The sequence below is a fragment of the Salvelinus namaycush genome, chromosome 25 (assembly GCF_016432855.1).
Source record: "Salvelinus namaycush isolate Seneca chromosome 25, SaNama_1.0, whole genome shotgun sequence".
Taxonomy (NCBI): Eukaryota; Metazoa; Chordata; class Actinopteri; order Salmoniformes; family Salmonidae; genus Salvelinus; species Salvelinus namaycush.
The window spans coordinates 35,336,910-35,356,308 of NC_052331.1; the positions used below are offsets into that span (position 1 = coordinate 35,336,910).

Genomic DNA, 19,399 nt, shown 5'->3' on the forward strand with positions numbered 1-19,399 from the left:
CTCTGTCTCAAACCCTTGTCATTCTCTTGTCTTATGTTGCACCTACAACACATTGTCCAGGAATTGTCTCATCATGTTACTGAAGGTATCCAGAGGATTTTCAGATGTCGTTAAGGTGGCAGTAAATGTAAAATACACACAATCAACAGTGTAATGTTTGGATTCAATCTTGTCAGGTGAACTGTGGTCTAATAATCTTCCCATAATTGCCAAACTTTCCCCTTTCAATTGTTACCATGGTTATGCATGTACTTTCCATATTTCTTCTGTAAGAAACATTTCAATGTATCCCTATCCATATAGTTATAGGGCAGTTCCCACAAGTGTAAAGGGTTAAGATCCTAACATACTGTAAGTAGGGGGTGCACAGGAAACGAGTTCTCCATCCTGCAGTTCAATCTGACCTCAAATCTGAACTCAAATGTTCCTTCAGCCGAATACCATGGAGCCTCTGTACTCGACACGGAGCACTTCCCTGTCTGTCTTAGAGAGGGAGGGAGGTAGGAAAGGAGAGAACATGGGGTAGAGGGAGATGGAGAGTAAGGGAAAGGAGAGAAAAAGAGGATGGAAGAAAAGTGAAACGGGCAGAGAGACTGAAAGGGGGAAAGAGAGCGAGGGAAAAAGAGGCAGAGGGAATACCAGGAATCACCAAGCTGACTGAGCCAAGCCATCCAGCAAGCAAGCAAGAGGGGAGGAGAGAGAGGCAGGAGAGAGAGAGGGAGGAGAGAGAGCCAGAGTTATTTGCCAGCTTTGCTCAAAACAGAAGGAACAGATCGTCCTTCCAGTGCACACACTGACGTGCTTACACACACATTCATGTGCGCCACAAACAAATACACAAACTCACTCACTAAAATACCATACCACACATACAGATACACTCTGTGAGTCATCACGCTGCTGTTCTCCACTTCTCTATCGGCTGGAGCTGGCAGCTCTGAGTGAATCTAGGCGAAAACCAAGTCGCTGCTATTTTTAGCCCCACGATGGTGGGGATGGATAAACGAATGGACAGGAGCTGGGCACACAGAGGAGGGTAGAGAAGATGGCAGGAACTGGGCAGCATTGGGCTATATCTCAGCCAACTTCGCAAAGCTGCTAGAGAAACTGACAAAGTGACAGTTCCTCTGGATTTATCCTTCTGACAAAGTGACAGTTCCTCTGCATTTATCCTTCTGACAAAGTGACAGTTCCTCTGGATTTATCCTTTTGACAAAGTAACATTTCCTCTGGATTTATCCTTCTCACAAAGTGACAGTTCCTCTGGATTTATGCTTCTCACAAAGTGACAGTTCCTCTGGATTTATCCTTCTCACAAAGTAACATTTCCTCTGGATTTATCCTTCTCACAAAGTGACAGTTCCTCTGGATTTATCCTTCTCACAAAGTGACAGTTCCTCTGGATTTATCCTTCTCACAAAGTGACAGTTCCTCTGGATTTCTCCTCCTCACAAAGTGAAAGTTCCTCTGGATTTATCCTTCACATTTGACCATTTGTTAGGTTTCTTTAGATTGTTCCTGTGTTATGCCCCGTGCTGGAATGTAGCCTGGCTACAGGAGCTCAGGAAGTTTTCCTTTTCCCGGGATTGGGAACGGGATCGTTGGAGCGCTCTCTCAGCGTTCCCTCTCCGGGGAATCCTGTTGCTCTGATACTGTCAGGCCACAGAAGCAGGTGTCTCTGAAGATTTCAAAAAAATACTCTCTCTCACACAGAATTCGGGATGCGGCGTTTCGACAAGCTCAAAATGTCGTTCCCTTTCCTGGCACACTTCCATGTGTACAGAGTAAGCCTACTCGTTTCGTCTCGTTGACAAGTTGTTACGGTGATGTCATTGAATGAATGGGTACGGTTGTGTCTGGTACCATAAGTAAAGTATTTCTATCAAGGTGGAGGAATTTGGGGTGAAGATTAGGTTCTTCAAATGAAAGACTTGTGGGTCGCCTATGCTTGAATGGATCTATCCTATGTCCAAAATGTACACATCTCACACGCTGCTCAACCTGTCTACACCCACTGCCTTTTTGATATGTAAGATCACTTAACATTACTAAGACAGATTTCAGTTGCAATCATGTTTTAGTTAGAAGCCAGACAACCGTTGGTTGGTTTCCTCCTGGAATTAGTTCATATTCTGAACGTAGGTTAGTCTCACTGACCACATTTACATGCTCACAGTATTACGGATAGTAGCTCATATCCCGCTAAAGGTCTTATTCAGGATACGGTGTTAACATGCAGCTTTGATATCCCGCTCATGAGTATCCCTGTATCCATGAATAAACAGAATATTTAGAATGTAAGTATATGGGTTAAATGGAATAGTAACTTAAATATGGACACTAACTGTTGGTCTATAACCTCTCACCTGTAGAGTAATATAATACTAACTGTAGGTCTATAACCTCTCACCTGTAGAGTAATATAATACTGTAGGTCTATAACCTCTCACATGTAGAGTAATATAATACTAACTGTAGGTCTATAACCTCTCACATGTAGAGTAATATAATACTGTTGGTCTATAACCTCTCACATGTAGAGTAATATAATACTAACTGTAGGTCTATAACCTCTCACATGTAGAGTAATATAATACTGTAGGTCTATAACCTCTCACATGTAGAGTAATATAATACTGTAGGTCTATAACCTCTCACATGTAGAGTAATATAATACTAACTGTAGGTCTATAACCTCTCACATGTAGAGTAATATAATACTGTAGGTCTATAACCTCTCACATGTAGAGTAATATAATACTGTTGGTCTATAACCTCTCACATGTAGAGTAATATAATACTAACTGTAGGTCTATAACCTCTCACATGTAGAGTAATATAATACTGTTGGTCTATAACCTCTCACCTGTAGAGTAATATAATACTGTTGGTCTATAACCTCTCACCTGTAGAGTAATATAATACTAACTGTAGGTCTATAACCTCTCACATGTAGAGTAATATAATACTGTTGGTCTATAACCTCTCACCTGTAGAGTAATATAATACTGTTGGTCTATAACCTCTCACATGTAGAGTAATATAATACTAACTGTAGGTCTATAACCTCTCACATGTAGAGTAATATAATACTGTTGGTCTATAACCTCTCACATGTAGAGTAATATAATACTAACTGTAGGTCTATAACCTCTCACATGTAGAGTAATATAATACTGTTGGTCTATAACCTCTCACATGTAGAGTAATATAATACTAACTGTAGGTCTATAACCTCTCACATGTAGAGTAATATAATACTGTTGGTCTATAACCTCTCACCTGTAGAGTAATATAATACTGTTGGTCTATAACCTCTCACCTGTAGAGTAATATAATACTGTAGGTCTATAACCTCTCACATGTAGAGTAATATAATACTAACTGTAGGTCTATAACCTCTCACATGTAGAGTAATATAATACTAACTGTAGGTCTATAACCTCTCACATGTAGAGTAATATAATACTGTTGGTCTATAACCTCTCACATGTAGAGTAATATAATACTAACTGTAGGTCTATAACCTCTCACATGTAGAGTAATATAATACTAACTGTAGGTCTATAACCTCTCACATGTAGAGTAATATAATACTAACTGTAGGTCTATAACCTCTCACATGTAGAGTAATATAATACTAACTGTAGGTCTATAACCTCTCACATGTAGAGTAATATAATACTAACTGTAGGTCTATAACCTCTCACATGTAGAGTAATATAATACTGTTGGTCTATAACCTCTCACATGTAGAGTAATATAATACTAACTGTAGGTCTATAACCTCTCACATGTAGAGTAATATAATACTGTAGGTCTATAACCTCTCACCTGTAGAGTAATATAATACTAACTGTAGGTCTCTAACCTCTCACATGTAGAGTAATATAATACTAACTGTAGGTCTATAACCTCTCACATGTAGAGTAATATAATACTAACTGTAGGTCTATAACCTCTCACCTGTAGAGTAATATAATACTGTTGGTCTATAACCTCTCACATGTAGAGTAATATAATACTAACTGTAGGTCTATAACCTCTCACCTGTAGAGTAATATAATACTAACTGTAGGTCTATAACCTCTCACATGTAGAGTAATATAATACTGTAGGTCTATAACCTCTCACATGTAGAGTAATATAATACTGTAGGTCTATAACCTCTCACATGTAGAGTAATATAATACTAACTGTTGGTATATAACCTCTCACATGTAGAGTAATATAATACTAACTGTAGGTCTCTAACCTCTCACATGTAGAGTAATATAATACTAACTGTAGGTCTATAACCTCTCACATGTAGAGTAATATAATACTAACTGTAGGTCTATAACCTCTCACATGTAGAGTAATATAATACTAACTGTAGGTCTCTAACCTCTCACATGTAGAGTAATATAATACTAACTGTAGGTCTATAACCTCTCACCTGTAGAGTAATATAATACTAACTGTAGGTCTATAACCTCTCACATGTAGAGTAATATAATACTAACTGTAGGTCTATAACCTCTCACATGTAGAGTAATATAATACTAACTGTAGGTCTCTAACCTCTCACATGTAGAGTAATATAATACTAACTGTAGGTCTATAACCTCTCACATGTAGAGTAATATAATACTAACTGTAGGTCTATAACCTCTCACATGTAGAGTAATATAATACTGTTGGTCTATAACCTCTCACATGTAGAGTAATATAATACTAACTGTAGGTCTATAACCTCTCACATGTAGAGTAATATAATACTAACTGTAGGTCTATAACCTCTCACATGTAGAGTAATATAATACTGTAGGTCTATAACCTCTCACCTGTAGAGTAATATAATACTGTAGGTCTATAACCTCTCACATGTAGAGTAATATAATACTAACTGTAGGTCTATAACCTCTCACATGTAGAGTAATATAATACTGTAGGTCTATAACCTCTCACATGTAGAGTAATATAATACTAACTGTAGGTCTATAACCTCTCACATGTAGAGTAATATAATACTGTAGGTCTATAACCTCTCACATGTAGAGTAATATAATACTAACTGTAGGTCTATAACCTCTCACATGTAGAGTAATATAATACTGTTGGTCTATAACCTCTCACATGTAGAGTAATATAATACTAACTGTAGGTCTATAACCTCTCACATGTAGAGTAATATAATACTGTTGGTCTATAACCTCTCACATGTAGAGTAATATAATACTGTTGGTCTATAACCTCTCACATGTAGAGTAATATAATACTAACTGTAGGTCTCTAACCTCTCACATGTAGAGTAATATAATACTAACTGTTGGTATATAACCTCTCACATGTAGAGTAATATAATACTAACTGTTGGTATATAACCTCTCACATGTAGAGTAATATAATACTAACTGTAGGTCTATAACCTCTCACATGTAGAGTAATATAATACTAACTGTAGGTCTATAACCTCTCACATGTAGAGTAATATAATACTAACTGTAGGTCTATAACCTCTCACATGTAGAGTAATATAATACTGTTGGTCTATAACCTCTCACATGTAGAGTAATATAATACTAACTGTAGGTCTATAACCTCTCACATGTAGAGTAATATAATACTAACTGTAGGTCTATAACCTCTCACATGTAGAGTAATATAATACTAACTGTTGGTCTATAACCTCTCACATGTAGAGTAATATAATACTAACTGTAGGTCTCTAACCTCTCACATGTAGAGTAATATAATACTAACTGTAGGTCTATAACCTCTCACATGTAGAGTAATATAATACTGTTGGTCTATAACCTCTCACATGTAGAGTAATATAATACTGTAGGTCTATAACCTCTCACATGTAGAGTAATATAATACTAACTGTAGGTCTATAACCTCTCACATGTAGAGTAATATAATACTAACTGTAGGTCTATAACCTCTCACATGTAGAGTAATATAATACTAACTGTTGGTCTATAACCTCTCACATGTAGAGTAATATAATACTAACTGTAGGTCTATAACCTCTCACATGTAGAGTAATATAATACTAACTGTAGGTCTATAACCTCTCACATGTAGAGTAATATAATACTGTTGGTCTATAACCTCTCACCTGTAGAGTAATATAATACTGTAGGTCTATAACCTCTCACATGTAGAGTAATATAATACTGTAGGTCTATAACCTCTCACATGTAGAGTAATATAATACTAACTGTAGGTCTATAACCTCTCACATGTAGAGTAATATAATACTGTTGGTCTATAACCTCTCACATGTAGAGTAATATAATACTAACTGTAGGTCTATAACCTCTCACATGTAGAGTAATATAATACTGTAGGTCTATAACCTCTCACATGTAGAGTAATATAATACTAACTGTTGGTCTATAACCTCTTACATGTAGAGTAATATAACACTAATGCCTGCAGAATTATGCATTTCTTGCAGTGAAATTATACAACATTGTTTCGGGAACAGGACTGGAGAAATATGATTTCTTTCTTTCAAGATCTCTTGAGAAAATGTGAATGTGATGTGTTATCTTTGACACAGTTCTGCAAACAGACAGTATTCCAACCACATAAAATATGTGCCCAAGACAAACTAAAGTATTTTCAGAAACCTGTTTCATTGTATTCTCAGCTTTTTAATTTCCTTAAAACCGGTCAAACGGATCACATTTTGGACATTTTGAACAGGACCAATCTTTCCACTGTTTTGGCAGTTATTGTGTTTTCTCCCCGGTCCCTAAATGCAACAGACAACGTTACCACTGTTTTGGCAGTTATTGTGTTTTCTCCCCGGTCCCTAAATGCAACAGACAACGTTACCACTGTTTAACTAGTTACTAATGCATTCATTCTATCGATGTAAGACATTATTCTGGTGATAACTACTTTATTTAGTCTTCTGGGGCAACAAGTTATGACAGAAGAGAAGCTGCATGTATCTAACTATAGTTGACAAACAAATGGACTACCAAATGTCAGAAATTATAATACGGCTACCAAATGTCTGAAATTATAATATGGCTACCAAATGTCTGAAATTATAATATTGTCTACCAAATGTCAGAAATTATAATATTGCCTACCAAATGTCAGAAATTATAATATGGCCTACCAAATGTCAGAAATTATAATATGGCCTACCAAATGTCAGAAATTTGAATATGGTCTACCAAATGTCTGAAATTATAATATGGCTACCAAATGTCTGAAATTATAATATTGTCTACCAAATGTCAGAAATTATAATATGGCCTACCAAATGTCAGAAATTATAATATGGCCTACCAAATGTCAGAAATTATAATATTGCCTACCAAATGTCAGAAATTATAATATGGCCTACCAAATGTCAGAAATGTTAATATGGCCTACCAAATGTCTGAAATTATAATATTGTCTACCAAATGTCAGAAATTATAATATTGCCTACCAAATGTCAGAAATTATAATATGGCCTACCAAATGTCAGAAATTATAATATGGCCTACCAAATGTCAGAAATTTGAATATGGTCTACCAAATGTCTGAAATTATAATATTGTCTACCAAATGTCAGAAATTATAATATTGCCTACCAAATGTCAGAAATTATAATATGGCCTACCAAATGTCAGAAATTATAATATGGCCTACCAAATGTCAGAAATTTGAATATGGTCTACCAAATGTCAGAAATTATAATATGGCCTACCAAATGTCAGAAATTTTAATATGGTCTACCAAATGTCAGAAATTTTAATATGGCCTACCAAATGTCTGAAATTATAATATGGCTACCAAATGTCTGAAATTACAATATGGCCTACCAAATGTCAGAAATTATAATATGGCTACCAAATGTCTGAAATTACAATATGGCTATCAAATGTCAGAAATGTTAATATGGCCTACCAAATGTCTGAAATTATAATATTGTCTACCAAATGTCAGAAATTATAATATTGCCTACCAAATGTCAGAAATTTTAATATGGTCTACCAAATGTCAGAAATTATAATATTGCTACCAAATGTCAGTAATTATAATATGGCTACCAAATGTCTGAAATTATAATATTGTCTACCAAATGTCAGAAATTATAATATTGCCTACCAAATGTCAGAAATTTTAATATGGTCTACCAAATGTCAGAAATTATAATATGGTCTACCAAATGTCAGAAATTTTAATATGGTCTACCAAATGTCAGAAATTTTAATATGGCCTACCAAATGTCAGAAATTACAATATGGCTACCAAATGTCAGAAATTACAATATGGCTACCAAATGTCAGAAATGTTAATATGGCCTACCAAATGTCAGAAATTATAATATGGCTACCAAAGGTCTTAAATTATAATATGGCCTACCAAATGTCTGAAATTATAATATGGCTACCAAAGGTCTTAAATTATAATATGGCTACCAAATGTCTGAAATTTTAATATGGTCTACCAAAGGTCTTAAATTATAAGCAGAAAATTGTCTAAATTAGGTGCGAAAGTAGCCAGTAGTAAATGATGGTAAATGATTTATAGTAAGCTGAATTGTTATTTTGGATGGGGGTAAAATTAATTTAAAAAATAAAATAGAAGTGGACCAAGCCCAGTTCTACTCAGGGGTTCTAGAAGTGGACCAAGCCCAGGTGCCAGACCACTAAGAGCTGACAGATTACAAAGTGCTACTCGGGAATATTGAGACAGGAATATTACTGCATTGTGACCTAGATTTATGTGCTTGTGGTGGATTCGAATCAGGATGCAAACATCTGGCGTAACCATTTGGGAGTAGTATAACAGTAACTCAATTTGAATCTGAAATTGTGTAATGTTTTAAGCAAAATAGAAGTAATCTCTTCTCATGTCATATCATTTGAGTTATAGGCTATGGGTCTATCTTGCTAGTCAGTGAAAGGTTTTTGAACTTGGTCATAAAGATCTGTGTGTGTACATGTGTGCAGGTACACACACAGACATCTGAAGTACTAGTCAAGCGTCTTCCTGTCTCTGTCGCTCTCTCTCTCTCTCTCTCTCTCTCTCTCTCTCTCTCTCTCTCTCTCTCTCTCTCTCTCTCTCTCTCTCTCTCGCTCTCGCTCTCTCTCTCTCTCTCTCTCTCTCTCTCTCTCTCATATCTGAAGTACTAGTCAAGCGTCTCTCTCTCTCATATCTGAAGTACTAGTCAAGCGACTTCCTGCCTCTCTCTCTCTCTTTCTATCTATATTGTCTCTCTTTCAGAGGCTCTGTCTCTTTCTCTCTCTCAGAACTAGATAGTTGGATAATTGAAAGCAGCACTTCAAATCCAATAGAGAAGAAGGCAGCCGGACATGTTTGACAGAAGTCAAAAGAACTCTGTGTCCTGATGACAGTTGTTTGACATATAGGCTAGGCTATCAAACAAGACCACACAGCACTTCATACTGCCCTCTACACAGGGTATGGTTGAGAATGAGGAAAAAGGTCTGGCTGCATTGTCTGTTTGAATAGATTGTCTGCTGGATACATTGTCTGTTTGGATACATTGTCTGATTGGATACATTGTCTGCTTGAATAGATTGTCTGCTTGGATACATTGTCTGCTTGGATACATTGTCTGTTTGGATACATTGTCTGTTTGAATAGATTGTCTGCTTGGATACATTGTCTGCTTGGATACATTGTCTGCTTGAATAGATTGTCTGCTTGGATTAATTGTCTGCTTGGATACATTGTCTGTTTTGGATAGATTGTCTGCTTGGATACATTGTCTGCTTGGATACATTGTCTGCTTGGATACATTGTCTGCTTGGATACATTGTCTGCTTGGATACATTGTCTGCTTGGATACATTGTCTGCTTGGATACATTGTCTGCTTGGATAGATTGTCTGTTTGGATAGATTGTCTGCTTGGATAGATTGTCTGTGTATCATCTGGATACCAGATGTGCTTTGTACTGTCTGGCTACGGATGTCTGTCTGGCTACGGATGTCTGTCTGGCTACGGATGTCTGTCTGGCTGCGGATGTCTGTCTGGCTGCGGATGTCTGTCTGGCTGCGGATGTCTGTCTGGCTACGGATGTCTGTCTGGCTACGGATGTCTGTCTGGCTGCGGATGTCTGTCTGGCTGCGGATGTCTGTCTGGCTACGGATGTCTGTCTGGTTACGGATGTCTGTCTGGCTACGGATGTCTGTCTGGCTACGGATGTCTGTCTGGCTACGGATGTCTGTCTGGCTACGGATGTCTGTCTGGCTACGGATGTCTGTCTGGCTGCGGATGTCTGTCTGGCTGCGGATGTCTGTCTGGCTGCGGATGTCTGTCTGGCTGCGGATGTCTGTCTGGCTACGGATGTCTGTCTGGCTGCGGATGTCTGTCTGGCTGCGGATGTCTGTCTGGCTGCGGATGTCTGTCTGGCTGCGGATGTCTGTCTGGCTACGGATGTCTGTCTGGCTACGGATGTCTGTCTGGCTGCGGATGTCTGTCTGGCTGCGGATGTCTGTCTGGCTACGGATGTCTGTCTGGCTACGGATGTCTGTCTGGCTACTGATGTCTACTTACTGATTTATGACAGTGCCAGTGTATTCTCGGGGGAGGAAAGGGTGTGGTAATTTGCTATGTCTGTGAAGCGGTTGTGCTTTTTTGGTTTTGTATAGATGCTGTGTGCTTGTCATTATTTAAACCCAGTTTCTCCTATGTGTTATTCAGAAGCTGGGCCGTAGCATGCAGTCTGAGGAGGGCACAGAATGGCTCCTGGAGCTGCTGATGGAGGTGCAGCTGCAGCAGTACCTTTTGCGTATCCGTGACGACCTTAACGTGACGCTCATCTCCCACTTCGACTACGTCAAGAACGAGGACCTGGAGAAGATCGGAATGGGGCGGCCCGGTGAGTTGTTATAGTGGGGATGGTTTTGACTTTTGGCTGTGCGAGTTACATTTTTCATTGGTCGCATTGGTGAGCTGCACATTCTACCTGGTCACCTCAATCAAAGCGTCCTGTTTTTTTGGGCCGGATAAAACCATGAATTTGTTACAGTAAAGTGCGTTATCCTCATGATTCCTGTTGTAAGTGTCAGCCTGTTTTTCTGGGGCCGGCTGCTGTAATGAGGCTCTCTCTCCTTCCTGTGCCCCTCTTATTTCTCAACGATCGTTATTGAGCTCAAAGCACATTGTTTTTTACATTCAAGATATCTGATATGGCTTTGAAATACGGAACGCCCGAAATTGCACAACGGCCATCCGCGAGTGCACTTGGCCACATTGCAAAAAATTATTGAGGGGGGAGACATTACTTTTTCTGTTAGATTAGTACATGGCTAGGTGTTATATGTTAGTGGTTAGAGCATTGGGTCAGTAACTGAAAGGTTGCTGGATTGAATCCCCAGAGCTGACAAGGTAAAAAATCTGTCGTTCTGCCCCTGAGCAAGGCAGTTAACCCACTGTTCCCCGGGCACTGAAGACGTGGATGTGACATTTGTTTTTGGGGGGGGGGGACATTACTTTTTTGAGGAAGTGTATACTGGCTGTGTGGTTGCTACAGCATCTGAAGAGGGACAAACAGAAAAATTGCTGAGTTCTGCTCAGGAGCAAACCTGAACCTAGTATACGGGTGCCTTAAGCCAGTCTGACAGGCGTGCGACCTTATGCACATTAGTGGGAGAGAAAAAAAATAAACCCTAGTCTTTAGCTCTTATTTTCTCTCCCATTTTTCACGCTCTAAGCCCCCCTCTCAACTCCTCTCTCCCTTTCTCGCTCTCTCTCCTCTCCTCTCTCCCTTTCTCGCTCTCTCTCCTCTCCTCTCTCCCTTTCTCGCTTGCTCTCTCTCCTCTCCTCTCCCTTTCTCGCTCGCTCTCTCTCCTCTCCTCTCTCCCTTTCTCGCTCGCTCTCTCTCCTCTCCTCTCTCCCTTTCTCGCTCGCTCTCTCTCCTCTCCTCTCTCCCTTTCTCGCTCTCTCTCCTCTCCTTTCTCTCTTTCTCCTCTTCCTCGAGCACACTCCTTTTTTCTTTATTTCTCTTGAAACTACTAGCAGCTAACTTTATTGAAGAACATTTTACTCACCATGACTGAGATGTGGTTGTCCCACCTCACTATGACTGAGAGATGTGGTTGTCCCACCTCACTATGACTGAGAGATGTGGTTGTCCCACCTCACTATGACTGAGAGATGTGGTTGTCCCACCTCGCTATGACTGAGAGATGTGGTTGTCCCACCTGGCTATGACTGAGAGATGTGGTTGTCCCACCTGGCTATGACTGAGAGATGTGGTTGTCCCACCTCACTGTGACTGAGATATGTGGTTGTCCCACCTCACTGTGACTGAGATATGTGGTTGTCCCACCTCACCATGACTGAGAGATGTGGTTGTCCCACCTGGCTATGACTGAGAGATGTGGTTGTCCCACCTGGCTATGACTGAGAGATGTGGTTGTCCCACCTGGCTATGACTGAGAGATGTGGTTGTCCCACCTCACCATGACTGAGAGATGTGGTTGTCCCACCTCACCATGACTGAGAGATGTGGTTGTCCCACCTCACTATGACTGAGAGGTGGTTGTCCCACCTCACCATGACTGAGAGATGTGGTTGTCCCACCTGGCTATGACTGAGAGATGTGGTTGTCCCACCTGGCTATGCCTGAGAGATGTGGTTGTCCCACCTCACCATGACTGAGAGATGTGGTTGTCCCACCTGGCTATGACTGAGAGATGTGGTTGTCCCACCTCACTATGACTGAGAGATGTGGTTGTCCCACCTCACCATGACTGAGAGATGTGGTTGTCCCACCTGGCTATGACTGAGAGATGTGGTTGTCCCACCTGGCTATGACTGAGAGATGTGGTTGTCCCACCTCACCATGACTGAGAGATGTGGTTGTCCCACCTGGCTATGACTGAGAGATGTGGTTGTCCCACCTCACTATGACTGAGAGATGTGGTTGTCCCACCTCAATGTGACTGAGAGATGTGGTTGTCCCACCTCACTATGACTGAGAGATGTGATTGTCCCACCTGGCTATGACTGAGAGATGTGGTTGTCCCACCTCACTATGACTGAGATATGTGGTTGTCCCACCTCACTATGACTGAGAGATGTGGTTGTCCCACCTCACTATGACTGAGATATGTGGTTGTCCCACCTCACTATGACTGAGATATGTGGTTGTCCCACCTCACTATGACTGAGATATGTGGTTGTCCCACCTCACTATGACTGAGATATGTGGTTGTCCCACCTCACTATGACTGAGATATGTGGTTGTCCCACCTCACTATGACTGAGAGATGTGGTTGTCCCACCTCACTGTGACTGAGAGATGTGGTTGTCCCACCTCACTGTGACTGAGATGTGGTTGTCTCACCTCACTATGACTGAGATATGTGGTTGTCCCACCTCACTGTGACTGAGATGTGGTTGTCTCACCTCACTATGACTGAGATATGTGGTTGTCCCACCTCACCATGACTGAGAGATGTGGTTGTCCCACCTCACCATGACTGAGAGATGTGGTTGTCCCACCTCACTATGACTGAGATATGCGGTTGTCCCACCTGGCTATGACTGAGAGATGTGGTTGTCCCACCTGGCTATGACTGAGAGATGTGGTTGTCCCACCTCACTGTGACTGAGATATGTGGTTGTCCCACCTCACCATGACTGAGAGATGTGGTTGTCCCACCTGGCTATGACTGAGAGATGTGGTTGTCCCACCTGGCTATGACTGAGAGATGTGGTTGTCCCACCTGGCTATGACTGAGAGATGTGGTTGTCCCACCTGGCTATGACTGAGAGATGTGGTTGTCCCACCTGGCTATGACTGAGAGATGTGGTTGTCCCACCTCACCATGACTGAGAGATGTGGTTGTCCCACCTGGCTATGACTGAGAGATGTGGTTGTCCCACCTCACTATGACTGAGAGATGTGGTTGTCCCACCTCACTATGACTGAGAGATGTGGTTGTCCCACCTGGCTATGACTGAGAGATGTGGTTGTCCCACCTCACTATGACTGAGATATGTGGTTGTCCCACCTCACTATGACTGAGAGATGTGGTTGTCCCACCTCACTATGACTGAGATATGTGGTTGTCCCACCTCACTATGACTGAGAGATGTGGTTGTCCCACCTGGCTATGACTGAGATGTGGTTGTCCCACCTGGCTATGACTGAGATGTGGTTGTCCCACCTGGCTATGACTGAGATGTGGTTGTCCCACCTGGCTATGACTGAGATATGTGGTTGTCCCACCTGGCTATGACTGAGATGTGGTTGTCTCACCTGGCTATGACTGAGATGTGGTTGTCTCACCTGGCTATGACTGAGATGTGGTTGTCTCACCTGGCTATGACTGAGATATGTGGTTGTCCCACCTGGCTATGACTGAGAGATGTGGTTGTCCCACCTGGCTATGACTGAGATGTGGTTGTCTCACCTGGCTATGACTGAGATATGTGGTTGTCCCACCTGGCTATGACTGAGAGATGTGGTTGTCCCACCTCACTATGACTGAGAGATGTGGTTGTCCCACCTCAATGTGACTGAGAGATGTGGTTGTCCCACCTCACTATGACTGAGAGATGTGGTTGTCCCACCTCAATGTGACTGAGAGATGTGGTTGTCCCACCTGGCTATGACTGAGAGATGTGGTTGTCCCACCTGGCTATGACTGAGAGATGTGGTTGTCCCACCTCAATGTGACTGAGAGATGTGGTTGTCCCACCTCACTATGACTGAGAGATGTGATTGTCCCACCTGGCTATGACTGAGAGATGTGGTTGTCCCACCTCACTATGACTGAGATATGTGGTTGTCCCACCTCACTATGACTGAGAGATGTGGTTGTCCCACCTCACTATGACTGAGATATGTGGTTGTCCCACCTCACTATGACTGAGATGTGGTTGTCCCACCTCACTATGACTGAGGGATGTGGTTGTCCCACCTCACCATGACTGAGAGATGTGGTTGTCCCACCTCACTGACTGAGATGTGGTTGTCTCACCTCACTATGACTGAGATATGTGGTTGTCTCACCTCACTGTGACTGAGATGTGGTTGTCTCACCTCACTATGACTGAGATATGTGGTTGTCCCACCTCACCATGACTGAGAGATGTGGTTGTCCCACCTGGCTATGACTGAGAGATGTGGTTGTCTCACCTCACTATGACTGAGATATGTGGTTGTCCCACCTCACCATGACTGAGAGATGTGGTTGTCCCACCTCACCGTGACTGAGATGTGGTTGTCTCACCTCACTATGACTGAGAGATGTGGTTGTCTCACCTCACTATGACTGAGAGATGTGGTTGTCCCACCTCACCATGACTGAGAGATGTGGTTGTCCCACCTCACCATGACTGAGAGATGTGGTTGTCCCACCTGGCTATGACAGAGATGTGGTTGTCCCACCTCACCATGACTGAGAGATGTGGTTGTCCCACCTCACTGTGACTGAGATATGTGGTTGTCCCACCTCACCATGACTGAGAGATGTGGTTGTCCCACCTGGCTATGACTGAGAGATGTGGTTGTCCCACCTGGCTATGACTGAGAGATGTGGTTGTCCCACCTCACTGTGACTGAGATATGTGGTTGTCCCACCTCACCATGACTGAGAGATGTGGTTGTCCCACCTCACTATGACTGAGATATGTGGTTGTCCCACCTGGCTATGACTGAGAGATGTGGTTGTCCCACCTCACTATGACTGAGAGATGTGGTTGTCCCACCTGGCTATGACTGAGATGTGGTTGTCTCACCTGGCTATGACTGAGATATGTGGTTGTCCCACCTGGCTATGACTGAGATGTGGATGTCTCACCTGGCTATGACTGAGATATGTGGTTGTCCCACCTGGCTATGACTGAGATGTGGTTGTCTCACCTGGCTATGACTGAGATATGTGGTTGTCCCACCTGGCTATGACTGAGAGATGTGGTTGTCCCACCTGGCTATGACTGAGATGTGGTTGTCTCACCTGGCTATGACTGAGATATGTGGTTGTCCCACCTGGCTATGACTGAGATGTGGTTGTCTCACCTGGCTATGACTGAGATATGTGGTTGTCCCACCTGGCTATGACTGAGATATGTGGTTGTCCCACCTCACTATGACTGAGAGATGTGGTTGTCCCACCTCACTATGACTGAGAGATGTGGTTGTCCCACCTCACTATGACTGAGAGATGTGGTTGTCCCACCTCACTATGACTGAGATATGTGGTTGTCCCACCTGGCTATGACTGAGAGATGTGGTTGTCCCACCTCACTATGACTGAGAGATGTGGTTGTCCCACCTCACTATGACTGAGATATGTGGTTGTCCCACCTGGCTATGACTGAGAGATGTGGTTGTCCCACCTCACTATGACTGAGAGATGTGGTTGTCCCACCTCACTATGACTGAGATATGTGGTTGTCCCACCTCACTATGACTGAGATATGTGGTTGTCCCACCTCACTATGACTGAGATATGTGGTTGTCCCACCTCACTATGACTGAGATATGTGGTTGTCCCACCTCACTATGACTGAGAGATGTGGTTGTCTCACCTTACTATGACTGAGAGATGTGGTTGTCCCACCTAGATATCTTAAAAGGGATACTTCGGGATTTTGTCTACTTCTCCAGAGTCAGATAAACTCGTGGATACCATTTTTATGTCTCTGTGTGCCGTCTGAAGGAAGTTGCTAACTAGCGTTAGCGCAATAGCTAACTAGCGTTAGCGCAATGAATGGAAGTCTATGGGTATCTGCTAGCACTTCTAGTCATTTTGCTAATGTTAGTTAGCATTGGCTCGCAAAACTACCTCTAACTTCCTTCATACTGGACACCGAGACATAAACATTTTATCCACAAGTTCATCTGACTCTGGGGAAGTAGATAAATGGCATCATTGCTAAAATCCCAAAGTATTCCTTTAAGAAGAATGCACTAACTGTAAGTCACTCTGGATATGTGTAAATTAATTAAGCTAAATTAATCAAATGTGTAAATGTAAACGCTTTTCTGATGTTTCAAGTCCACCAACTCTCCTCCCAGAGGGCTACCCTCCTGGTGGGCAGCGGTGCCCAACTCTCCTCCCACAGGGCTACCCTCCTGGTGGGCAGCGGTGCCCAACTCTCCTCCCAGAGGGCTACCCTCCTGGTGGGCAGCGGTGCCCAACTCTCCTCCCAGAGGGCTACCCTCCTGGTGGGCAGCGGTGCCCAACTCTCCTCCCAGAGGGCTACCCCCCTGGTGGGCAGCGGTGCCCAACTCTCCTCCCACAGGGCTACCCTCCTGGTGGGCAGCGGTGCCCAACTCTCCTCCCAGAGGGCTACCCCCCTGGTGGGCAGCGGTGCCCAACTCTCCTCCCACAGGGCTACCCCCCTGGTGGGCAGCGGTGCCCAACTCTCCTCCCACAGGGCTACCCCCCTGGTGGGCAGCGGTGCCCAACTCTCCTCCCACAGGGCTACCCTCCTGGTGGGCAGCGGTGCCCAACTCTCCTCCCACAGGGCTACCCCCCTGGTGGGCAGCGGTGCCCAACTCTCCTCCCACAGGGTTACCCCCCTGGTGGGCAGCGGTGCCCAACTCTCCTCCCACAGGGCTACCCCCCTGGTGGGCAGCGGTGCCCAACTCTCCTCCCACAGGGCTACCCTCCTGGTGGGCAGCGGTGCCCAACTCTCCTCCCACAGGGCTACCCCCCTGGTGGGCAGCGGTGCCCAACTCTCCTCCCACAGGGCTACCCTCCTGGTGGGCAGCGGTGCCCAACTCTCCTCCCACAGGGCTACCCTCCTGGTGGGCAGCGGTGCCCAACTCTCCTCCCACAGGGCTACCCCCCTGGTGGGCAGCGGTGCCCAACTCTCCTCCCACAGGGCTACCCCCCTGGTGGGCAGCGGTGCCCAACTCTCCTCCCACAGGGCTACCCTCCTGGTGGGCAGCGGTGCCCAACTCTCCTCCCACAGGGCTACCCCCCTGGTGGGCAGCGGTGCCCAACTCTCCTCCCACAGGGTTACCCCCCTGGTGGGCAGCGGTGCCCAACTCTCCTCCCACAGGGCTACCCCCCTGGTGGGCAGCGGTGCCCAACTCTCCTCCCACAGGGCTACCCTCCTGGTGGGCAGCGGTGCCCAACTCTCCTCCCACAGGGCTACCCCCCTGGTGGGCAGCGGTGCCCAACTCTCCTCCCACAGGGCTACCCTCCTGGTGGGCAGCGGTGCCCAACTCTCCTCCCACAGGGCTACCCTCCTGGTGGGCAGCGGTGCCCAACTCTCCTCCCACAGGGCTACCCTTGGTTAGCTGAATCGGATGCGTTGCCAGGGCCTTGATTCGCTGAATCGGAGGAGTTGCCAGGACCTTGATTCGCTGAATCGGAGGAGTTGCCAGGCTCTTGATTCGCTGAATCGGAGGAGTTGCCAGGCTCTTGATTCGCTGAATCGGAGGGGTTGCCAGGTCCTTGATTCGCTGAATCGGAGGCGTTGCCAGGGCCTTGATTCGCTGAATCGGAGGAGTTGCCAGGACCTTGATTCGCTGAATCGGAGGAGTTGCCAGGCTCTTGATTCGCTGAATCGGAGGAGTTGCCAGGCTCTTGATTCGCTGAATCGGAGGGGTTGCCAGGTCCTTGGTAGCTGAATCGGAGGAGTTGCCAGGACCTTGGTAGCTGAATCGGAGGGGTTGCCAGGACCTTGGTAGTTGAATCGGAGGAGTTGCCAGGACATTGGTAGTTGAATCGGAGGGGTTGCCAGTACCTTGGTAGTTGAATCGGAGGGGTTGCCAGGACATTGGTAGTTGAATCGGAGGGGTTGCCAGGACCTTGGTAGCTGAATCGGAGGAGTTGCCAGGACCTTGGTAGCTGAATCGGAGGGGTTGCCAGGACCTTGGTAGTTGAATCGGAGGAGTTGCCAGGACCTTGATTCGCTGAATCGGAGGAGTTGCCAGTACCTTGGCAGCTGAATCGGAGGAGTTGCCAGGACCTTGGTAGTTGAATCGGAGGGGTTGCCAGGACCTTGGTAGCTGAATCGGAGGGGTTGCCAGGACCTTGGTAGTTGAATCGGAGGAGTTGCCAGGACATTGGTAGTTGAATCGGAGGGGTTGCCAGTACCTTGGTAGTTGAATCGGAGGGGTTGCCAGGACATTGGTAGTTGAATCGGAGGGGTTGCCAGGACCTTGGTAGTTGAATCGGAGGGGTTGCCAGTACCTTGGTAGCTGAATCGGAGGAGTTGCCAGGACCTTGGTAGCTGAATCGGAGGGGTTGCCAGGACATTGGTAGTTGAATCGGATTGGTTGCCAGGACATTGGTAGTTGAATCGGAGGGGTTGCCAGTACCGTGGTAGCTGAATTGGAGGAGTTGCCAGGACCTTGGTAGCTGAATCGGAGGAGTTGCCAGGACCTTGGTAGCTGAATCGGAGGAGTTGCCAGGACCTTGGTAGTTGAATCGGATGACTTATCACATGCCTTAAGG

At 44.4% G+C, this 19,399-nt stretch overlaps 1 protein-coding gene across 1 annotated transcript in view; it reads left to right on the forward strand.

Annotated features, from left to right (window-relative positions):
* Positions 1-789: 789 nt before the first annotated feature.
* The window catches only part of LOC120020032 (activated CDC42 kinase 1-like), a 30,080-nt gene continuing 11,470 nt past the window's right edge, over positions 790-19,399 (forward strand). Inside the window, exons 1-2 of the mRNA XM_038963465.1 lie at positions 790-1,784; positions 10,671-10,848. Coding sequence (XP_038819393.1) covers positions 1,722-1,784; positions 10,671-10,848 — 241 coding nt within the window. The 5' untranslated portion in view covers positions 790-1,721. The remainder of the gene's footprint in view (positions 1,785-10,670; positions 10,849-19,399) is intronic.